Source organism: Colletotrichum paranaense (genome assembly GCF_030867605.1).
Source record: "Colletotrichum paranaense strain IMI 384185 chromosome Unknown Scaffold_4.1, whole genome shotgun sequence".
Taxonomy (NCBI): domain Eukaryota; kingdom Fungi; phylum Ascomycota; class Sordariomycetes; order Glomerellales; family Glomerellaceae; genus Colletotrichum; species Colletotrichum paranaense.
Genome location: NW_026848962.1, coordinates 3,128,516 through 3,150,132, shown reverse-complemented (window position 1 = coordinate 3,150,132; position 21,617 = coordinate 3,128,516). Strand labels below are relative to the sequence as shown.

General features: G+C 53.5%; 5 protein-coding genes across 5 annotated transcripts; 3 read left to right on the top strand and 2 right to left on the bottom strand.

Annotated features, from left to right (window-relative positions):
- Positions 1–5,457: 5,457 nt before the first annotated feature.
- On the bottom strand, positions 5,458–5,715 carry CPAR01_06057 (uncharacterized protein; the record flags this gene model as incomplete). Its single annotated transcript, XM_060490331.1, has 1 exon — positions 5,458–5,715. One exon carries the CDS (start codon positions 5,713–5,715, stop codon positions 5,458–5,460), a length of 258 nt encoding a protein of 85 aa, XP_060351797.1.
- A 392-nt stretch (positions 5,716–6,107) lies between these two features.
- On the top strand, positions 6,108–12,330 carry CPAR01_06056 (hsp90-like protein; the record flags this gene model as incomplete). Its single annotated transcript, XM_060490330.1, has 2 exons — positions 6,108–12,059; positions 12,112–12,330. 2 exons carry the CDS (start codon positions 6,108–6,110, stop codon positions 12,328–12,330), a joined length of 6,171 nt encoding a protein of 2,056 aa, XP_060351796.1.
- Positions 12,331–14,038: 1,708 nt separating this feature from the next.
- Positions 14,039–16,089, top strand: CPAR01_06055 (uncharacterized protein; the record flags this gene model as incomplete). Its single annotated transcript, XM_060490329.1, has 3 exons — positions 14,039–14,871; positions 14,921–15,289; positions 15,342–16,089. The coding sequence occupies 3 exons, from the start codon at positions 14,039–14,041 to the stop codon at positions 16,087–16,089; spliced, it is 1,950 nt and encodes a 649-aa protein (XP_060351795.1).
- A 1,017-nt stretch (positions 16,090–17,106) lies between these two features.
- Positions 17,107–19,055, top strand: CPAR01_06054 (T-complex protein 1; the record flags this gene model as incomplete). The annotated part of the gene is made up of 6 exons (XM_060490328.1): positions 17,107–17,131; positions 17,215–17,281; positions 17,333–17,541; positions 17,595–18,185; positions 18,238–18,875; positions 18,963–19,055. The coding sequence occupies 6 exons, from the start codon at positions 17,107–17,109 to the stop codon at positions 19,053–19,055; spliced, it is 1,623 nt and encodes a 540-aa protein (XP_060351794.1).
- A 418-nt stretch (positions 19,056–19,473) lies between these two features.
- Positions 19,474–20,133, bottom strand: CPAR01_06053 (uncharacterized protein; the record flags this gene model as incomplete). Its single annotated transcript, XM_060490327.1, has 1 exon — positions 19,474–20,133. One exon carries the CDS (start codon positions 20,131–20,133, stop codon positions 19,474–19,476), a length of 660 nt encoding a protein of 219 aa, XP_060351793.1.
- Positions 20,134–21,617: the final 1,484 nt, after the last annotated feature.

Here is a 21,617-nt window from a genome sequence, read left to right as displayed (position 1 = left end):
TGTGGATTTGAACTTCAGTTTTCGAGGACAAGGGATCCACCAAGGCGTTAGTACGGTAGACAGATTTCCAAAGTGAAGCTCGCGATGTGCTGAGGTCTAGAGTGTTCGTGGCTGAGACGTAAAATCCAGCCACACTGTGTGGCTGGAATTTGTGGCTTGCGTGAAAACGGGGATCAGCTTTCAAACATTTGCTGGTGCCGATGCTGCCGTCTTGTCGGTTCCGGGCCTCGAATCTTGACATGGCAAAATCTTGGCATGCGGACAGGAACAAGAAAGTCTCAGTGAAGATCAAGGCAAACGCTGCGGATTTCGCAACGAGATATCGGCCTCCCCGCTGCTTCCGCCGTTCAGCGGTCTCGGGAACGCGTTGCAAGACAAGTTGAAGTCGTTTTCCCCTTCCCGAAATTCAGATCTCGTACGCCACTTGATGGCTTCCGTCTCAGTTCATCCCAAGTTCAGGCTGGAATGACGGGCGTGCTCCCCACGTCCGTCTGAACGATTGGTCGCAGATATTTGGGCTGGCGTTCACTGTAGTATACGGACGGTCTATGATGACTAAAGCCGGAGAAAGATGCCCGCGTGGCACGCTGAAGGCGGGAGACGGGCGACGGGAGACGGGAGCTGCGTGTAGCGGGGTATAGATGATGTGTGTGTAATGTGCATGCGTGCCTGCCGCAACCTACCTTTTAGATATAGCACGAGCGCCGTCGTGGCTGGCAAATATCGGACTCCTGCATGCCAACTAATGCGGATAGGTAAGAAAACTGCGTTGTCGCGCCGTGTCCTTGATGATTGGCTTGGTCGTATGCTGAGAAGTCCGCACCGGGGCCCAATAGCGGCGGAAACGCGCATGGCTGGGTTGGACGGAAGAGGAAGGCTTCTAGAGCGCTGTCAATCTCGTGATAGTCTCACGAAGTACCTACCACAATAGTCACGACTGACAGATCTTGCCGTCTCAATTAGTGTCTAGCTGGGAGGAGATGACCTTGGTACGGAGTACAGTAGTGTTGGAACAGGCGAGATGGGGCCTGGGGCTCGATGGTCTGCTTTTAAGGCGCTCAAGCGCTGGGCAGAAAAAGCTGTCAGGTCCGCGGTGATGGTTATGTTGGGACGATGGTCTCCCGGAAATCGGTTTGTGGAACCAATGTGATTGGGGAGTGAGGTCAAGGCTAAGCTCGCATTTGATTTTGACTGCATCCGTTGTGTAGTTAGCCAATTACGAGCCAAGATGATAAGTAGCCCATGTGTCAAAGGGAATTCGTATACTACGTAGGGTACTGCGAAAAGGAGGCTCGAATGATGGAGAAATGCAGCAATCCGCCGCAATGCGATGTCCTGTGGTGCCTGTACTGCGGTACCTTAGGTTGTTGGTACAGTAGTACATTTGCGCCTCTGGGACTGGGAGGGGGTTCCCATTCCCCGGCCTTCCAGGGCCAGGATTCCCATTGCAGTTAGGGCGCCATCGAGAAAGCTACGATGTATGTTGACGTCATTTTATCCTCATTTAGCGTGAGAGAGACAAGCTTCAGGGGTCTGAAAGGTCATGCGTTGTCGAAAAGGACGAGTCTGCCCTGTGGGCTGTGGAGCGAGGCGCCTGTGCAAGTCGTGAGCTAGGCTCAATAAGCGTTGACTCTCCTCTCAAGCCGCATTCTGGTCTTCGCTGGGGTTTGTGGGTTGCTGACAGCGCGATGTGATTGAAATTGGCTCTGCCGTACGGAGTACCTCATCCAAGTACCTGAAGCTCTCCCTTGTATCCGGAGCAGCGTCCGTTAGCTCGATGAGTTTGTCTTGATGCTGTAGGATGTTGTCTTGTTCTCTGTATACATGTAGGCACAAATAAGGGGTCCAACCTGGATTCAGGGTCGAGAAAAGGCGTTGGCTGTGTCTGTAGTGTAGCAAGTAACTTCGCCCATCACCCATCATTGTCTCTCCTATGAAGTGACGAGTTGGTAAGGTAGAGTGTGCGTTTCTGAGTAAGGCAAGAAGTGTCGATGTTGCACCATGCCGTCAGCGTAGAGCCTCTTGCCTTTGCTATCGATTTCATGGAGAGAAGGAAGTAGGGCGGGTCGCGTGACTAGCTGTGCTATCCACGAGTGTTGGGAATAGCGAGCACACCTTCCGTTCGTGTCAATGACCAAGTGAGTGGTTGCTTGCTATTGAAACTTGCAAGAGGAAACTAAAAGGGGGAAAGGGGAAGGAAGGGAGTATTTGGCGCAAATGCAAGACAGACAAACACTGAATGGAAACAAGCCCGCCTGAGTTGTGGCCCAGTCGCCAATCAAACGTGGACGGAAACCCTGCCGCGGCAGCATCGCCGTCCCCCTTTCGAGGAGTCCAGTGGCCAGCCACGTCCGAAGTTATCGCGTCTTGTCCAGCAGTGGAGGTTAGTGAATAACCGGCGCCCTGGCGGCGTGACACCCGCTCCGGCTGCAGAGCCAGAATGGGATGGCCACATTCTTTTCTGGAACAGGTGCCATCTAGCTAGCCCACTAATGATCACGTCCCCGTCGTAACTAAGCCTATGGCGTTCACCGATACGGCTTGACAAGCTTGTTATGCCCCGTATACCGCGCATTAGTGAGGTGTGAGATGCCAGAAGTGAGTTAATCAGTCATTCCATTTGGCTGGTCGCCGTTCCATGATTGGGGTAAATGGGAACTGGGCAAGAAACGTCCTGTTTTCGCTCATCAGCTCGTCAATATGAGCAAATAGAGTGAAAGTGAATCCCGGCGTAATACCAAATTGCTGGGTACAGGGCGAAGGGGCGGGAAAATTCTGCAAAGCAAGGCTGCAGACATCACCGCGTCGTCGTTCCAACTCACCGTTTCCCAGGGCATATCCCAATTTCTTGCCCTGGTGTGGTGGAGTTCATCAGATCGCAGTCGTCAACTGAGTGTAGCCTTAAATCGCGACTACCAAATAGCGTCGCCCAATCATTAAAAAACCAGGTCCATTACAGTGCGGGGAGCCGGGGCGGGACTCTGTCAGTTGACCACCTTCAAATCAAAAGATGGCCCAGCATACCTTGCCATGCTAGCTTGTCGTGAATTGTAGCTTTGCAGTGGGAACGAGTGCTGGAGTCCGACGCGGACGAGCGTGTGACAATTCGATTCTGACCACCTGAGTCGAACAATAGCGGCGGTCACCGGAGCGCAGACTAGACAAGTGATAGACATGCGCGGTCCGAGGTATTGTACGCGTACCTGATGGAGTCAACGGATGCTTCGTAATTGTGACATATCCGTGACTCGATCAGAGTCTCAACTTGCTGCATGATAGTATACTGTGCCTGGCAAATCAACTTTCCTTCCACGTCTTTTGTTGGAACATGATCGCCCTGGATGCCGTCTTAGTCGAGAATTTGCTGCAACGACGTTGTATTTGTGTTCGACCTTGCATCGTGCCGTTTTGAATTTTTTGTGGGCAAACCAGGTTAGAGTTGACGGCAGCGCGGCGCATTGGGATCTGCCCTGGCTGCCTTTGTTGGTTTGTTTGCGGCCTGTTCCGGAGTTCGGGGGAGGGCAGGGGGTTTTGCCATGAGCACGATGGTCGATCTAAACGTTGTGTACCACGAGTCTGAAGTTTTTGATGGCCGCGTGGTATCTAAAATCGGGCCGGATTGCCTGGGTAGTTCCGTCTGGATACTGGGTCGAGGTGCGGGAATCCGTGTCTCGTGTCGTGTCTAGGACGTCCCGCCAACCTCCAACGCGTTACAACTTGGGTACGCATACGATGGTGGTGTTTGTGGTGGTGGTTAGAGAGTGCAGAGAGTCATGAGCTTGCCGCTGCCTTGAAGGTTGAACGGAGACACCATGGTCCGGGGAGCGTTCGATATGTCAAAACAAGGCCGACTAGTGGTTGTCCTGTAGCGGCTCATGTGTGCGAGGCGAAGGAAAAGGCCCTGTTCAGGTATGGGAAACCCGGCCTTGTAAGCGGCCGGGTGGGTTCCGTTACGGGAGACGTGGAGTTGCCATTGAAACGGCGGACAGTATCCGACGGAGCCTCACAGCCTTTCTGGCTCCGAGATTCCCAGGTCCGCGAACCGTGAGCTGCCGCGTCTTTACCAGGGGCACTGTGCGATGCGGTGCGGACTGCGGCGTTGTCTGGGGGTGGATCCCGGGATAGAATATAGAGGCTGGGAAGAGAATTGGTTGCGTGCTCAGATGCAGATTCGCACCAACAATTGAGATGCGATGAGTGAATGTCCGTCTGCCTGTGCGGCGGACCAGGGCCAGCAACCTTTGCAGAAACGGACGAGTTCGAGACGGAGGGGACTCCAGAAGCAATTAATCGAGGATAGACGGGTTTAACGAAGACGGAGAGGCAGATTTGAGTGGATGCCGCGAGTGTGGAGCTTGGGGGCCAGCGGCAGCCACGCCGTGTGATGTAATGGGGCACGTATCGGTGCAGGACTCCCCACATCTTGCCAGGGCACGTACATTTTCATGTACCTGTACCTTTACTGTTGTACATCCGCGCGACTTGATCGTGGATGTTGACGATGCGACTATCCGGACCGCACTGGTTGGGCCACTGGCTGTGGCCGGGTGCACCAAGGTAGATAGCCAGCTGCTACTGCTAAATGTATGGAGGTATATCAAAGAACATCTCTGTATACAGAAGCCCGAGAAGTGTGAATTGTAGTTTAGCTGGAGATTGTAATGTGTTGATGAGTGAGGTGATGTTGTTTTGCTCGAAACTGTAGTGGATTAAGGACTGTCCTGTCGGTCCATCTGTCATGAATGCCTTATTGAATACCAAGGTAGGACAGATGAACGATCGGTACGTCGAAAAGAGTGAGTAAGCCGAGTATCGATACTTCAATGGTGCAGGGATGACGGACCCACCAGACCAGTTATCTTCCAAGGAAGCACCCGTTGGCAGACCTGTGTGTTTTCTTCTTAGGTTCTTTCCCTCTGGTTTGGTGGCTGCCCGTAATTAGCTATTTTCTGCCCAAGAACCTTGGGAAAGAGCTTGATTTGATGAACGGGATAGGAGGCAATGGCCGGTGATTCCAATTCCAATAGGGCAGCCAGCTAGCTTACCTACAGTGTTGACCGAGACATTGACGACGCTGGCGACTGAGGGTTTACTGACTGGTTGGTTCCCCCTCCGCGACTGGACAGCTGAAGCTGACTGTGATTTGTTGGCGCCGCCGCCGCCGCCTTTCGCATGCCGTGCGGTTGGAATCAGAGGTGGCCCATCTCGTCAGGTACCTTATTTCTCAGCTGGGCCTGGGGCTACGTCATAGGCCCCCGGTGGACCGTCCACCCTTTCCTTTCTTGATCTTTTCGTCCATTGTGCCTCTCCTTCCCAAATTCCCACGCCCTCTTGCTGCGTTTCTCGCTTCGCTTCGCTTCCTCCAGTCTTCTGCCCGCTCCCCGCCCCCCCTGTTCTCCGTCATCCGTCATCCGTCACCCGTCACCGTCACCGTCACCGTTCCCGTCAGGCCCGCCGTCAACGCAGACTTTTGAGAAAGAGAAAGATAGAGAGAGAGGAGAGACTGAGGAGACCCATTCCGACAGAAACTGAAAGAGAAAGAGAATCAGCGCCGGGAATATTGCACACGCCCCTCAACACACCACGATAGGCGTTACGGACACGCATACTTGCTCCTGTCCCCATTCCCAGTCCTAAAAGACCTGCTAGGTAGGCCTGGTCCCAGTCCCGTTCTCTTCCAGCCCATGCCTCTTTCAGTTCAGTCCAAACGCACATCCCATCCGTACCATCCCACACCAACCTACCTAACCTTGCCTCACCCTTCACCACGAGTTACCAATACAAACCAGACCGTTGCAATCTTTCCTCCACCACTGCACCACGCGCTCTTACTTACGGCATTTTCCTTCGACTTCCAGATCGTCACCTTCGTTCGCCTCACCGCATCCCGTCGATCGAATTTTTCCAACCGTGACTTTTCCCCTCTCCCACTCAAAATACCGCGACCGAACCCCTCGTCGTCCACCTCCTCTTTCGACTTTGCCACGACACATTTATTCGCCGTCACTGTTCGTCACGACCCGGCCGGACACCTTCTCGAAGCGACATCACCAATCCCGACCAACACTTCACCATCTCTGTGTATGGGGCGCTCTATTCTATGAGGAATGCCAAGCACGAGCCTTCCAGTAGACAAGAAAGACTCGTCCTCTGCGCGTCGGCTTAGCCTTCCAAGACGAACGACGCCCGATTCGAAAAAGTCGCCTGCCAAAGAATCGCCCGTCAACCTTCCGAGCCCCCGCCATGGACTGACACTCGATTCTTTAAAGACTGGTAGACATGCGCGAGCCGCAATGGCGGATGTGTCCAAGGAGCAGTCTTCAAAGTCGCCCAGCGACCGCTCCAGGGCGCAAACCGAGCCCTTCGTCACCAAGGCTACGAGTCCTGGCGGTGCTGGTGCGGATACTAACCTGAAGCGCAGCGCGGGTGTGTCCAGGGCTAGTGATGACGTTGCTGGTGGCATGGGCGGCAAGGAACCAAAAAGTAAAACTGAGTATGCTGCAGGGACCGACGACGAGACGCCACCGGCCCTTTCTGAATCCCAGATACAACTAAATCGATACCGAGAGCGATTGGCACGAGACTTGGAGAAGCGCGAGATGGCGACGAGAGGCTTAATGGCGACAACCCCCGACAAGGTGCGCGTCTCACCAATCCAGGAGGAAAGTGGCAACTCGCCGCGCACACAGGCTGGAATCGCGGGCTTGGCAACGACATCGTCCAATCTAACCACAACGTCAACGGAGTCCGGCAACACCATTCGTGGCGGCATGACGCCCGGTCATATCGCGGGAACTCCTTCTTACCCCTTCCCGCGCATGTATACGCCGGGGTACGGCCCGGGCGCGATGAATCGACCATTCGGGAACATGTCCCCAACTGCAGCCGCTTTCATGGCGCAGGGTATGTCGTTCGAGGGTTTCGGCGCCGCTCAAGATAGGGTCATGTCCGGCTCATCAACACCAGCATCGGCCCTAACCTTTCTCCCCGCCGGAGCCACTGGCCAACTGGAGGGCGATTTCCCAAGCCCAAACCTCTATGATCTGTCGCTGATGCTCAATGCCGAGCCGGGAATGGATGCGTGGTGGAACACCGTCGTTCAAATCATGAGAGACGTCTACAAAGCCGAGAGAGTGACACTTGCTGTGCCGGCTGACACCACCGATATCGAGAACGTGCCCTGGGGTCAGAAAGCAACGTACAACGAGCACCAGGAGGACGACCTCAGCCTCGGATACATGGCAAGGGGAAGCAGTTTGATACCCAGTAGCGCCGGCGACATTGGCTCGGAAGAGCCTCCTTTACCCGAAGATGCGGCACGACCCAGGATGTTGTCTCGACCCAGTCTCCAAACTCGGCACTCATTCACGACGTATGAGGAGAATAGGGAACGAAAAGGAAACAGCAATGAGAGGCTCTTGCCCTCACGCCGACCTGCGCAACTGGGCAGAAGCAAAAGCTACTTCCCGCCTGGCCAGGCGACCGAGGACATGGCCCAAGAGCCACTTGGGCCAGCTTTGAACCAATCTGCACTCGCTGAGCATGACGCTGAAGAGCAGAACGTACCGAGCTGGGAGGCTCCAACTGGCGCTCAATCCGACACAGAGGGTAGAGTGCTTCCTGTGCTTCAAGCTCTGGATTACGAGGCTGATCCTCTCATCGACCACGGCGGTGTCATGCGTGTTCTTGAACGAGGCAAGGTCATCGCACTGACAAGAAGTTACCCCTATCTTCAGAACTTGCCAGAGGAGACGCCAGCCAAGTCAAGAGTAACAGCAAACACGACCTCGGCTGAGGCAGCGAGGAAAAAGCTGAAGAGGGGCCGAATCGAGTCTACACAAAAGCTTTCGACGATTTTGAGTGGTTCAAGTTCCTCCTGGAGCTCTAGCCGTAGTCACAGTGGTGACAAGCCATCCAGCATAATTTCGCGACTTTCCGAGGACGAGCCACGCCCACTCACCCCCAAATACGAGGAGTTTGAACAGGCACCGCCATCGCCTTGGTCCCAGTCCCCGGCGCCGTCTCCAGCCGTGCGGGCAGATCCGAACGAGAACCCCTTCTTCACTGATGCCATGGTCGATGAGGACTCTTTCAACCCCGAGTCTGCACCTGCAGACTACGCAGGAATGCGACCTCCTGAAGCTATTGGCGTGGATAACGCATGGACAGTCCTTCACATTCCGTTGACACATCTACTGCTTTCAAAGCCTGTCCATCCCTTCAAGCTTGACACAACCATCCTGGAGCAAAAATCTCACTCTCGCAGCCGCAGTGAAGCCCAGGACGCTACTGGCGGCGATGATGATGACGATGCTACCTCATCCCCATGGCAGCGCAAAGATAAGCCCGCGCCTATTGCTATTCTGTCGATTCTCAGTCCCGTCATCCCATATCCATCAAACCTTCGCCATTCACTAGAGTATCTTGCCCCGCACCTAGCAACCTCCTTTTCTCTATGTCGTCATTATACGAATTTGGAGACAGAGCTTGCTGGTCTCAACCGGCGCAGGCCTCACACTGCCGGGTTCGGCGCGCTTGCTGCCGACGGGCGTCCCCTAGCAGACCCTGCCAGCATCGGCAATCTAAGCTTTATGGCCTCTGATGATATGGCGGCCCAACGTTCGCTCGCGGGCAGCATTACCAGTCCCAGCGATTACTCAGGTGTCTCCAAGAGTGCTGCTGGCTCCCCACTTGGCACGCCTGGTTCCATGCATCATGCCATTGACAAGTCTGGATTTGCGACCAGTCCTGCGCAAGTTGGGGGAGACAGCTACTTTGGCACCAAGCTGAAGCCGGGCAACTCGAGGGTTGAGATGGCTTCTGCGACTTCTCAGAGGACAAGAAGAAGTTCAAAGGAAGATTCGCCACTGGACAAGCGCCAAGCTCGTCTCTCCGCTTCATACAAGCCTCTTAACACGGAGCCTGCTCAGACGCCTGGGGAGAGTGAAGACCTGGTCGAGCTCAACGTCGAAAGCCGAGTATCGACGCCGGGAGGTTCCAAGAGAGTGCTCTCCCACGAACTCAAGAATTATCTCGACGAAATCGCTGTGCTCGAACCTCGACTCAAGTCAGCTGACCAGAGAAGTTCTGTCGGCAGTCATCACACTCTCTTGCATTCCTACGGTGCCGACTTTGCGACGAGCTTCCAATCGCTACCACCTAGCTCAAGTGTGGTCAGTAGACCGGTACCCCACACTGCTCCGACTCGAACAGGCTCCATAAATGTTGGCCCAGTAGACATGCCACCGCCATCAGATCGTCTCAAGGGTCTCATACTAGACTCTTTGCCTGCTCACGTCTTTGTCTCGCTGCCGCAGTCAGGCGAAATCGTCTGGGTCAATAGTCGCTACCTTACCTACCGCGGTCAGACAGTCTCTGATCTGGCTGCCGATCCTTGGGGCAGCATTCACCCAGACGACAGAGATGAATATCTGAAGGCATGGAGCCATTCCTTACGCACTGGTGAACAGTTCTCGAGGACTGTTCGCATCAAACGCTTTGATGGGGCCTACCGATGGTTCTATGCTCGTGCTGTTGCGTCCCGCGATAAACGTGGAGTCATGATGCAATTCCTCGGCTCCTACATGGATATCCATGACCAACATATTGCGGAACTTAAGGCTGCACGGCAAGAGGAGATTGAGGCCTCAGAGGCAAAGCACAGACTTCTGGCCAATCTCATCCCTCAAATCATATTCACTGCAACTGAAGACGAAGGTATTACTTTTGCCAACGAGCAATGGCTGTCGTACACGGGACAGAGTTTCGAAGACTGCCTCGGCCTGGGGTTCATGGACTTTGTGCATCCTGATGACCTGGCCAAATGCCACATACCCACAGACAGACCACCAACGCCGATGCCCTTTAAGTTCGATCGTACAGGGCACCAAGACCCAGCGTCATCTGAGGCGACGTTGGCCAGCTTTGTATCAGGCAAAACGCAAAGCCAGATGGAAACCAACCTTCGAGGCATCCACCAAGCCTTGTCACGGAATAACAGCTCGAGCAGTAGCTCGGTCTACGAGATGCCCACCGCTGATTTGACGGCTTTGGCCAGGCAGGGTATTATCAAAGTGACAACCGACAGCAACGGCAGACTATCATACACGACCGAGGTGCGGTTACGATCCAAGAATGGAGAGTACAGATGGCACCTAATCCGGTGCGTCGAGATCGACAACATTGACTTTGGAAATGGAGCCAGCTCCTACTTTGGCTCAGCTACGGACATCAACGACCACAAACTACTTGAAGCCAAACTCAAGGAGGCTATGGAGTCTAAGAGTAGATTCCTGAGCAACATGTCGCACGAGATCCGGACGCCACTCATTGGGATTTCAGGAATGGTCAGCTTCCTGCAAGACACCATTCTCAACGAAGAGCAGCGAGACTACACCAACACCATTCAGACGAGTGCTAACAGTCTGTTGATGATCATCAATGACATTCTGGATTTGTCGAAGGTCGATGCCGGAATGATGAAGCTCAAATACGAATGGTTCCATACCCGCTCTCTCATTGAGGATGTCAATGAGTTGGTCTCCACCATGGCTATTGCTAAAAGGCTAGAGCTGAATTACATCGTGGAGGAGGATGTTCCGGCTTGGGTCAAGGGCGATAAGGTCCGGATTCGCCAAGTGCTCCTTAACGTCATCGGCAATGCCATCAAGTTCACTGCCGAGGGAGAGGTCTTCAGTCGATGCAGGGTTCATACCAACAAAGATTCGACCCAGGACCAGCACGAGATCATGCTCGAGTTCGCCATCATTGACACAGGCCGCGGTTTCTCCAAGGAGGAGGCAGATCTCATATTCAAGCCATTCAGTCAAATCGATGGAAGCAGCACCCGACAGCATGGCGGAAGTGGTCTGGGACTAGTCATCTCGAGACAGTTGGTGGAACTGCACGGAGGTAAGATGGAAGGTAGTGCTGTCCCTGGAAAAGGGTCAACGTTCACCTTCACTGCCAAGTTTGCTTTGCCGACAAAGGAGGATCATCCTGATGCACCCTTGAGTCCTGAGAGCTTGCAACCCACTTCCAATGTGACTCAAGATGTGGCTATTATCCGCCCTTCAAAGAACTTGCCCTCACCTACGCCCGCATCAACAGACAGCCCCAAGACTGACACTGAGTTCACGTCGCCTGCTGTTGCTTCTAGCGGAAGTTCAGCTCCATCGGTCCAGTCTGGCGTCTCTCGGGCTACGGAGCGTACGTCCGTTACGTCCGTGTCCTCGATCAACGTTGGACTGGTTCACTTCAGCGAAGCAGCAAGAGCAAGTGGCCAAGATCTGTCGCAGATGAAGCTCGAGCTACCTTCCAGCGAGTCTTCACCAGGCAAAACGCCTACACCCGAGACCTCCAAACCGACAAAACCTGAAGACTTGAAGCCTCCAATGTACTCCATCCTCATCATCTGCCCTCAGACTCATAGTCGTGAAGCCACGGCACAACACATCGAGATGACTCTGCCCAAGGATGTGCCTCATCAAATCACAGCACTAGACTCTACCGAAAAGGCGCAGAAGTTGCTTGGGGGAGAGGAGTCTGTCAATTTCACTCACATCGTCCTCAACTTGCCGTCTCCAGAGGAGATTATCGGCCTCATGGAGCAGATTACAAAGTCGACAACCATCAACAATACGACAATCCTCATTCTATCAGACTCAGTTCAACGGCAAGCCGTAATGAGACTTGCGACAGATACGAAGTATGAGAAACTTGTGTCAGAAAACATTGTCACTTTCATCTACAAACCTGTCAAGCCATCGAGGTTTGCCGTCATCTTTGATCCTGACAAGGTCCGCGATCTGAGCGTTGATCGGAACCGCTCAACTGCACAACGTATGGTTGAAACTCAGAAGGCGAGTTACCAGGAGATTGGAAAACGTATGGGCAACAAAGGGTATAAGGTGCTACTGGTTGAAGACAACCCTGTGAACCAGAAGGTTCTACAGAAGTACTTGAAGAAGGTTGGCGTGGAGGTTGAAGTGGCCGCCGATGGCGCCGAGTGCACCGAAATGGTGTTTGATCACGCCCACAACTACTACTCCTTGATACTCGTAAGTGCTCATCATCTCGCAAGACGTGTCGCTCTGCTGACTAACTTTCTAGTGCGACTTGCATATGCCACGCAAGGATGGCTACCAGGCCTGCCGAGAAATTCGACAATGGGAGAAAGAGCAAGGGTTCAAGAAGCTTCCCATCATTGCGCTTTCGGCCAATGTCATGTCCGATGTTCAGGACAAATGCGTTGCGGCCGGGTTCAGCGACTACGTCACCAAGCCCGTCGACTTCATTGATCTCAGCAGAGCCATGTCCAGGTTCTTCTGAAGCCTAGAGAAAGACGCAAAACCAGGATAAACAACAATAAGAGGCGGGACTACCAAGTCTCGTCCCTCATGCACTTCTGCCTGCTGCAATAGCATAGGCGCCCGCACTACACGGTTACATTCAAACACACAAAAATGGGGTTCATACTAGCAAGGCATGGCATTTGGGAAAACAGGAGTTTCGGGGATTCACGAAAGATTCAGGTTCATCATGGTTAATATGGTCCTTTCTGCTCATTGTGTACAACTGCTTCGAGGCGGATACCATCATAGAGACGTACCTCTAGAGGAGGGTCTATTGCAAAAGGGAGTTACTTCAGGATTATACATTAGCTTATATTCTTCTTACGGACTCACGACAGGGATGACACATGTCGTCGTAGCTTTGGCGATGTATGTGCATGGCGTCCAAAGTGTGGGCCAACACCGGGCTTGCAGTAGAGGCATGGACGGAAATCGTTCTGATCAGGTGCCTACATGTTGGGTATAGGATGGGTCAAGCCAGGCACGGAGGTCAGCCAATACGTAAGGACGCAGCTCGATGAGTGGCCTGCGTTTGGGAGAGGAGATGGATACTTTCGTTGTGTGCTTGGTAGGGTTTGTGGGCAGAGATGGCGGTAATTGTGATTGAAAGACGATATCTCAATACATTCAATGACGCTAAAATTTACATAGCTACTTCAGCTTGCGTGTATGTGAGGTAATTATGTGGCTGTCGAATTTCAAAGCGCTGAGTGAGGCTCAAGTCAGACAGGCAAATTCGTGGTGTCGTCGAAGCTGGCTTATTGACTCAACCTCAGGTTGGGACCGCTTTGTTCCTGCTTTGTAGAGCAAATCCAAGCAACCTTCCTCCACTATTTTCCTCTCTTTCTTAATATATAGCATTCTACAGGTCTTACCCACTCTACCATTCGGACGAGGCAGTGTCCCAGACACTGGAGAGAGACAGAAGGTCTAGGTGATCCGGCCTTACTCTTGCCTAGTCCGACTCTGCCAATTGAACCCACTTCAAAGTGATCTATTTCGCTGATTTCCGTATCCAGGCTGAAGCTGGATGCCACTTTCCACTCGAGAGCGACGCCAGCCAGGAGGGTGATGGTTGAAGATTCAGCCTTACCACCCCCACCGTCAAAGTTCTTTCGCTACTCTCAACCCACAACCTTATATTTTCTTTGCCTCGAAGACTGGAACGCGAGAGGCCTATCGATTCTCTCTCCTTCTTTCCTCTTTCGATGACGGCTGTCCATTCATTTGTCTCGCACCTCCTCGCTGCATCTGCTACCTTCGGACCGTCCATCCCAACACTCGCTTCAAAGTGGCCGCGAATAGCTTCCCTTCCTTTCTTCATTCGTTAATCCTGATCTTGTCTTTTAGTACTTTTATGGAGCGCAAGACCTCCCTTCCTCTTCCAATTTCAGTCATTTATACCACACACTACTTGCAAACAACCTCCCGACCGGATCACTCGGCGCTAGGTGGCTTACATCTCTGATACCGGCCTTCCCCGATCCTTTCGAGCCCCCAGGCGAAATCAACTGATATACGCAATTCTGATACAGTCACCAGAGCTCAATTGAAAGGTAGCTCCTTCCGTTGCTAGTTTACGCGTAGGGTCTAGTCGCCATTCATCTCGAGGCATCACACAAGTCTCACCAAGTACAACACCACGGCATACTCCTCAACCGGCCACGAGTAAAGCAGTCAAAAACATGACTTTGCCCTGGATTCAACCTGGAAAGAGGCGTGCGAGCGAAGGTGAGCACAACGCGCCTAAAAGAAAGCGAGTCGAACAACGAAACCGTTCGAGCGTGGTCGTGCCCAGTGCAGCACCGCGGGTGATGATGGGAACAAGGCCAGAACAGCGTCAACATCAATATATGCGAAGACACAGAAGAACCATGGCGGTTGGAAGTTCAGGTAATGGCTCAAAGGGTTGTGGCTGGCCTATGGCTACAGACTTTTGTCTCCGAAAGAGAAATTTCATCGCTGATATATCGCAGCCCGAATCCCAGAATTTCGCCCACCGCGGCCAACTCGTCTCGGCTGCTTCCCTGAAGTCTCCCGTCACAGTAAGAAGAATATGCAAAACATTTTGGTTTCCTTACTTAACAGAAGTGTTAGGCGTGGCGTCGCTTTGCCGAAACCCAGCAAATGTCCAAGTCGAAACCGATGCCGGCTACAACCTCGCCAAGATGTCCGACCTCAAGCCTGACATGAGCGTTCAGGAGAAGCTAATTTTAGGACTCCGAACTGGGTTACAACGCAGGGACGAGTACCGAGCCAAGGTTGAACAAGACCCAGCCCGTTTACGACATGAATCTCGAAACGATATCATGGCTTTTGGTGGCATCGATATGACCGACCTTGCCCTCGCCTTGCCGAAGTCATTAAGACAGAAGGAAGTTATCAACGCTGCTGAAGATGAGAAACGGCGTTTGGGGTTTCCATCCATGGAAGTTACTCTACCAGACAGAAGCCCGGCTTATGCCAACGAGTGGTGGGACATGTATAACGCTTACATCAGAGCCAGATCGATGTTTGTGTAAGCTATCTTTTTGTCGATAGAGAATATTTCGCTCATCAGTAAACAGCAAAGGGGCCTCTCTCAGGCTTACGGCAGTATCACGTCCATACAACAAGACCGTCCACAGCATTCCCGGAGTAATTGCTTGGCGGCGGGCCGATCAGATCATGAATATCGAGTGGCAACCCAGCTACCACGGCATGTCAATGAACAAGAGCTTCAGCGCCTTTCAAGCCAGGTCTATGGAATTGAACGGGTATCGGAGGCGTTCGATACAGTACGTACACTTCCAAAGGGAGAACAACGGGCAAAAGTCGTTTCCGGGGGGGGCCCTGGGTACTAATGCAGGAGACGACGACGATAACTCGAGTTTCACCACAGAGAGGTTCTTTGAACGTGATCGGAAACACAAACTATCATTGATAGACTTGGATATGTAAGTATTTCGTCCTTATTCGACACATGGCCTAGCTAAAACTTTATCCAAGCACCGATATCAACGGAGTGAAACGCAGATGGGTATGCATCGAGATAACCAAGCCTCTGGCCCAAGTCAACGGCCCAGCTCCGATCGAACTGACACCAATGCCACAATCTTTCATCAAGATTGCTATACCTTGTGACAGCATCCTAGTAGTGGTGAGCACCAGCAAGCCACTGCCCATCATGGAAGAGCAACTGGACAAGATGGAACCTCCACAGCTTGGTGATTTTGACAAGCTTACCATTGGGAGGGTCGATTCAGGTTTAGAGAATGTGAAGATGAGGCTGAAGATTTCCGGAGACGGCGTGCCAATCTTCGTGACCGGGTCCAAAAAGGGTCATATGCCGGATGACAGCACACTTGACGACTTTCTCTGCGCATCGGATGTGACTGGTCTTCCCTGGAAAGAAACAGACAGACGTGTCAGCAAGAGTGCGTTGTTGCTGAGGAAGGCCGAGTTCTGGGACCGCTTTAATTTGGCGGCAGACGCCGACAAAGTGCGGTGGGAATCACTCCAGGACGCCATGGCGAGCGATGAGTGCATCGTAGACATTACCTTTGAGGGTGATTGGCAAGAATTTGCCCCGGTTGCTGGGGCGTCTCAGTCAAGGTGGACGCCTGTGCAGCATGAGTCGTCGCAATCTCAACATAGTATCAGGCCGCAAGGTCTGAATAAAGGGCAAAACAGCAGACACCAAGGCAACACGGCTCCTTCTAAAAGTTCTGGGCTTCGCAACGAAGTCCATTGGTAGGACCAACAAACTAGGTAGCAGTTGGGGGTCGAGTGGGAAATGGCCGAATTGCAAGCAAAGAATGCGCAAGAGATAGAAGTTGCGTCAAATAATGAGTAATTCAATGGTTCAGGGCATGGACGTCTAGGATATGGCATAGAATCTCTCTACAGCGGACTGGCAGAGGCTCAGAAGGACTTTGGGGGGCAGTAAGAGCGAGTGTTCCGTAGCTGAATTTGGCTGATTGGTGCGTACCAGTTTATCGTTCTAGTGAGCCATCTGAGTGATTCATGGCTATGCAGGAGAGAGAAGAGACCGAAAAGAATGACTTCACTGGGAAGCGAACAAAAGGTAAGGTTGAGTGAGGCTCGAGGACTTTCAAATTAATACAAAGACCCCCCCCCCCCCACCATACCCCTCGGCCATGTTTCCCTGACCTTTTATGACGAGATGGAAAACAATTCAAGTCTAAGTACCGCAAACCTGATTTTCGGGAAGTATTCAAGTCCTAGAACTCCGGCTGAAAGAGAAATACCCGCTCGGGAGGGGGGATGCTCTCGACAGAAACCCTTTTTACTGTTCCATAGGGGGTTATGTCACTAAGGGGCAAGTCTGCTGGCTGAGTAACCCTTCGTCTTGCGAGCGGGCCCTGAGTATGTAAAATGACCCTATGGTACTTTTCCTCTTCGTTCCTCCTGAGAATTTGCTAAATCCCCTGGCCCCAAACTTCTGCTGGAATTACTCCTGGGTAGAGTATGGGACGTTGTCAAAGGTGGGTCCATCGGTGTGCCAAGCCAGAAGCCAGGTGAAGCTCGGTGAAGCCGGGGAAAAGGTTCCGCCGAGCTCCAGCTTCATCCCGCCAAAAAACAAACCCGCCCAGCGAACTTTTTAGAAGCCCGGTGCCTTGAGCAGCAGCAGCACCACCACCCCCGCCATCTCCACGGTTTCCTCTGCAACGGTGAAGCTCTTCGCCAAACACACATCCTCTCGACGACACCAATTTTTTATTGAGGTTCTTAAAATCGTTGTCGCACAACCATGCAGGCTCCAGTAGTGGTAATGAGTATGGCAGCCCCTCCTTCCCCAGAGCTCTGACTAGCTACCCCCCCAAATATCAGGATCAGGTACTAACTGCGTACTCTACAGACACCGGTGCCGGTGAACGGCAGACGGGTCGCAAGGCCCAGATGTCCAACATCGCGGCTGCCAAGACGTACGATGTTCTTTCGAAAACTCCATAGACACTCGCTAACCCCACCATCAGCGTCGCCGACATTATTCGATCATGCTTGGGTCCCAAGGCTATGTTGAAGATGCTCCTCGACCCCATGGGCGGTATCGTCCTTACCAACGATGGCCATGCCATCCTCAGAGAGATTGAGGTCTCGCACCCTGCAGCAAAGAGCATGATTGAGCTCAGCCGGACACAAGACGAAGAGGTTGGCGATGGTACAACAACGGTCATTATTCTGGGTAAGCCCCTGAAAGCTATCCTGCTTATAAAGCCAGAGACTGACCTGGCCCAGCTGGCGAGATGCTTGCGCAGTCCCTCCCCCAGCTCGAGCGTAACATTCACCCCGTCCAGATCATCGCCGCCTTCCGCCGCGCGCTGAAGGACGCCCTCGAGATCGTCGACGATATCTCCCTCCCCATCGATGTCAACGACGACAAGGCCATGCGCGGCCTCATTTCCTCTTCTATCGGCACCAAGTTCGTCTCGAGATGGTCCGACCTGATGTGCGACCTGGCTCTCCGCGCCGTCCGCACCGTCACCTGGGAGGCCGGCAACGGAAAAACCGAGGTCGACATCAAGAGATACGCACGTGTGGAGAAGGTGCCGGGCGGTGAGATCGAGGACAGCAGAGTGCTAGACGGAGTCATGCTCAACAAGGACATCACCCACCCCAAGATGCGCCGGAGAATAGAGAATCCCAGAATCGTCCTCCTCGACTGCCCCTTGGAGTACAAGAAGGGCGAGTCGCAGACCAATATCGAGATTTCCAAGGAGGAGGACTGGAACCGTATCCTGCAGATTGAGGAGGAGCAGGTTAAGGCTATGTGCGAGGGTATTATTGCTCTTAAGCCCGATCTGGTCATTACCGAGAAGGGTGTCTCAGGTGCGTCTTATTGTCGGCTAGGTATTGGGGAATGAGGGCTAACATCCTGCAGATCTCGCTCAGCACTACTTCATGAAGGCTAACATCACCGCCCTCCGCCGCGTTCGCAAGACGGACAACAACAGAATAGCAAGAGCGACGGGCGCCACCATTGTCAACCGCGTCGATGACATCCAGGACTCCGATGTCGGCACGCTCTGCGGCCTGTTTGAGATTGAGAAGATTGGCGACGAGTACTTCACCTTCCTCACCGGATGCAAGAACCCCAAGGCCTGCACAGTGCTCCTCCGCGGCCCGTCGAAGGACGTGCTCAACGAGATTGAGCGTAACCTGCAGGATGCCATGGGTGTTGCTCGCAACGTCATGTTCAACCCCAGACTCTCCCCCGGTGGTGGTGCTACTGAGATGGCCGTCTCGGTGCGGTTGAGCCAGCTCGCAAAGGGCGTCGAGGGTGTCCAGCAATGGCCGTACAAGGCCGTCGCTGACGCCCTTGAGGTTATCCCCCGTACCTTGGTCCAGAACGCCGGTGCCAGCCCCGTCAGAGTACTGACTGACCTGCGCGCCAAGCACGCAGAGGGCAAGCACTCGTGGGGTATCAACGGTGACTCTGGCGTTGTCGCCGACATGAAGGAGTACGGTGTGTGGGAGCCGGAGGCTATCAAGTTGCAGAGCATCAAGACGGCGATTGAGGTATGTCTACATTGGTTTACGATTTTTGCCCCTCTTTTCTTTTTATCTTTTACACATTGTTCAACAATACTAATACATGGCTCACAGTCCGCTTGCTTGCTCCTCAGAGTAGACGACATTTGCAGCGCAAGAAAGGCAGCGCAAATGGGCAACGGCCTGCACGGAGGTGGCGACGAATAAGATGCCTGTTGACGTTAGTCGGATCCGGTATTTTTCATGACGAAGACGGGAGAGCGGTTGCAATGAGCAGTGATGAAGATGAAAAAAAAAAGGTCATACCCCTGTATGGATGCATAGATATGGGATTAGAAATTACCTAGACGACTGAAGTTCTCGGGACATCTCCAAAGGACAAAAAAAGCTTTGATGCTCATGCTTTTCTGAAAATGCCCCCCTGTCTTGTGTCTCCTGTCTTGTCAAATCAATGTTTAAGTTGGGCGCGGGACCCACCGAACACTTGGTGTTTGGTCTGAAGTTATTTTTGGTCACGCCAAGCTTATGTTCAAGCTTGAAAAAAAGAGCTCAAAGCTCGACAGCAACTGAACCCCAAGACCCAGGCTCAGGTCCAAGGGGCCCTCCAAAACCACGGGACGATGAATCAGTCCTCGTCGTGGATCACGATACCCGGGGGCTGAGCAGCTCCTGACGAGGTCGTTGCCGTCTCTGAGCCCTTGCTCTTGCCGTTCTTATCATCCTTGGCATCTTCATCCTCCTTGTTTGTAGATGTTTCCGCCGCACCCCTTGCGGCGACACCACCACTTGACGAAGAAGCGGCTGCAGCTCCTCCCTTTGCCACGCCAGCAACAGCACCACCACCACCGGGTCCCTTTTTACCCTTTTGCTTCTTCTTATCCCTCTTTTCCCGATTCTTCCTCGTGCGCTCCTCGTCCTTGGCAGCCCGCTCGGCCTTTTGCCGCTCAAACTCGTCGTTTTCCTTCTCCTGTCTAACCTCATCGTCCATGGCGCGCAGGCGGTCGTACTCGCGGCGCCGGCTGGCCTTGTAGACGTGGAACTCGCCGGAGCCGGCGCCGGCGGAGGAACCTTGGACGTTTGTGACGATCTCGGGCGGGGCGGCGACGGCGCGTTTGGCGACGGCGCCGGGACCGGAAGGGAGACGGATCTCTTGGTCTGGTTTGGAGAAGAGGGTCTCGAGGTGTTTTGCGTGTTCGGAGACGGGGGTGAGGGCGCGTTTCTTTGTTGGGCGGCGGGAGCGGGGGTCCGCTGAGGTGGGGATTGATTCGGGGCCTTCGCCGGACATTTTTGCTGCTGCTGTTGCGGCCGGTGGTGTTCGGGGTGTGGAAGGGAGGTCGGTCGGTCGGTTGAGGACCGGATCCTGCGGGTTCGGCGGTGGGCGGTTGCGTTGAGCGGCTTTTGAGATTGGCGGGGGAGAGTCGTATGATTGTGGGATGAGGCTGGATGTGGAATGGGCTGATCCGGGGGGGAGGAACGTTGGTAGGCCCGGCTACGGTGATTGCGCTTTGCTAGCAGCTATACGATGGGCTATGCAAAACGGGCGGGCGGGAAGGCGCATGTGATGGTAGCCGTCTGCGTACGTAGCTGGGTGGTTTGCGTTGCAGTCTTCCCCGGTCTAGGCAGAGTGTGACTGACTGTTGGAGTGGGTGAAGTGGGCGATTGAATGTTGGTGACTTGATGTTTGATTGTGAGCTACAACAAGAGATCGCGAGATGGAGGCGCGCGCGCGGCGTAAGGTAAGGTAATCTAAGCGGGAAAAGATTGGCGCGCGGTGGTGTGGTGAGAGGTCGGTCGGTTGTGGGCGGCTAGGAGATGGGCCGAGGTGGCGGCGGCTGTCTGCTGTTTCTGACCTGCCTGTTGGTAAGAACCGGTAAGAGTCAAGCACGTTTGCGGCGAGGTGTGCGATTGCCTGTTTGCCATTTGGAAAGGCTGAGGAAATGAAGCAAGGTGATTGGGGGCGACGGGAGTTGCAAGGCGTGGGCAAGGTTGTGTGGATGAGGTGGGGAACAAAGATTGAATGTCGAATGACAGTGCTGGGAATGGGCGGTTCTGGCCAACGCGCCTAATCGGAGCATGCAGATGAACCACGCTTGAGCCAGACGAGGTGCGGAATTTGAGTGACACAAGCACTCGGTACGGATACACATACTTTTTTGAGTTTACCTTACTATGCATGTATGGGGTTGCAGTGATGTTGGTTGTCAGGCGTCAAGATGGACGTGATGAGTGAATCACAATCACAGGAAGGGAATATTGGTTGGGAAGACTGCAGAAAGAGGAGTTGCACCACAACGTCCAACAGAATGTATGCGGTTTGCTCTTCGTCCGTTGGATGAAGATGCATTTTGGGGTTGTAGTATGGCTTCACCTGGAATGCGGGCACTTTGGTTCTGCAGGTAAGACAAAAGTAAGTAGTGCCGGCAGACCCCGTTTCCCCTCCATTCTTTTTTTACAAAATACAATCCGTGAATGGATGTCCGTATTCGCAGACCCGTTCAGAGAGAACCTACCTACCTTACCTTAGGCAAAGGTACTCATAAAACGTGAAAGAGAAAGGAAGGATAAAAAATTGCAAGTGCCGCCGTGCCGCCGCAAGGTGGGGCATACAGCCTCGCCGCTTGTCGGAGGGTAGGTGCGCCAATCAGGGGCTGCACATTCCCTGTCTCAAGGTGCCAGCTCGAGCCCTGCCTCTGACGTCTGGTTGGCTGACAGGGCGTTGAGATCTTCCGATGTACCCCGCTGTAGAGCCAGAGATGGCCAGGGGCCGTG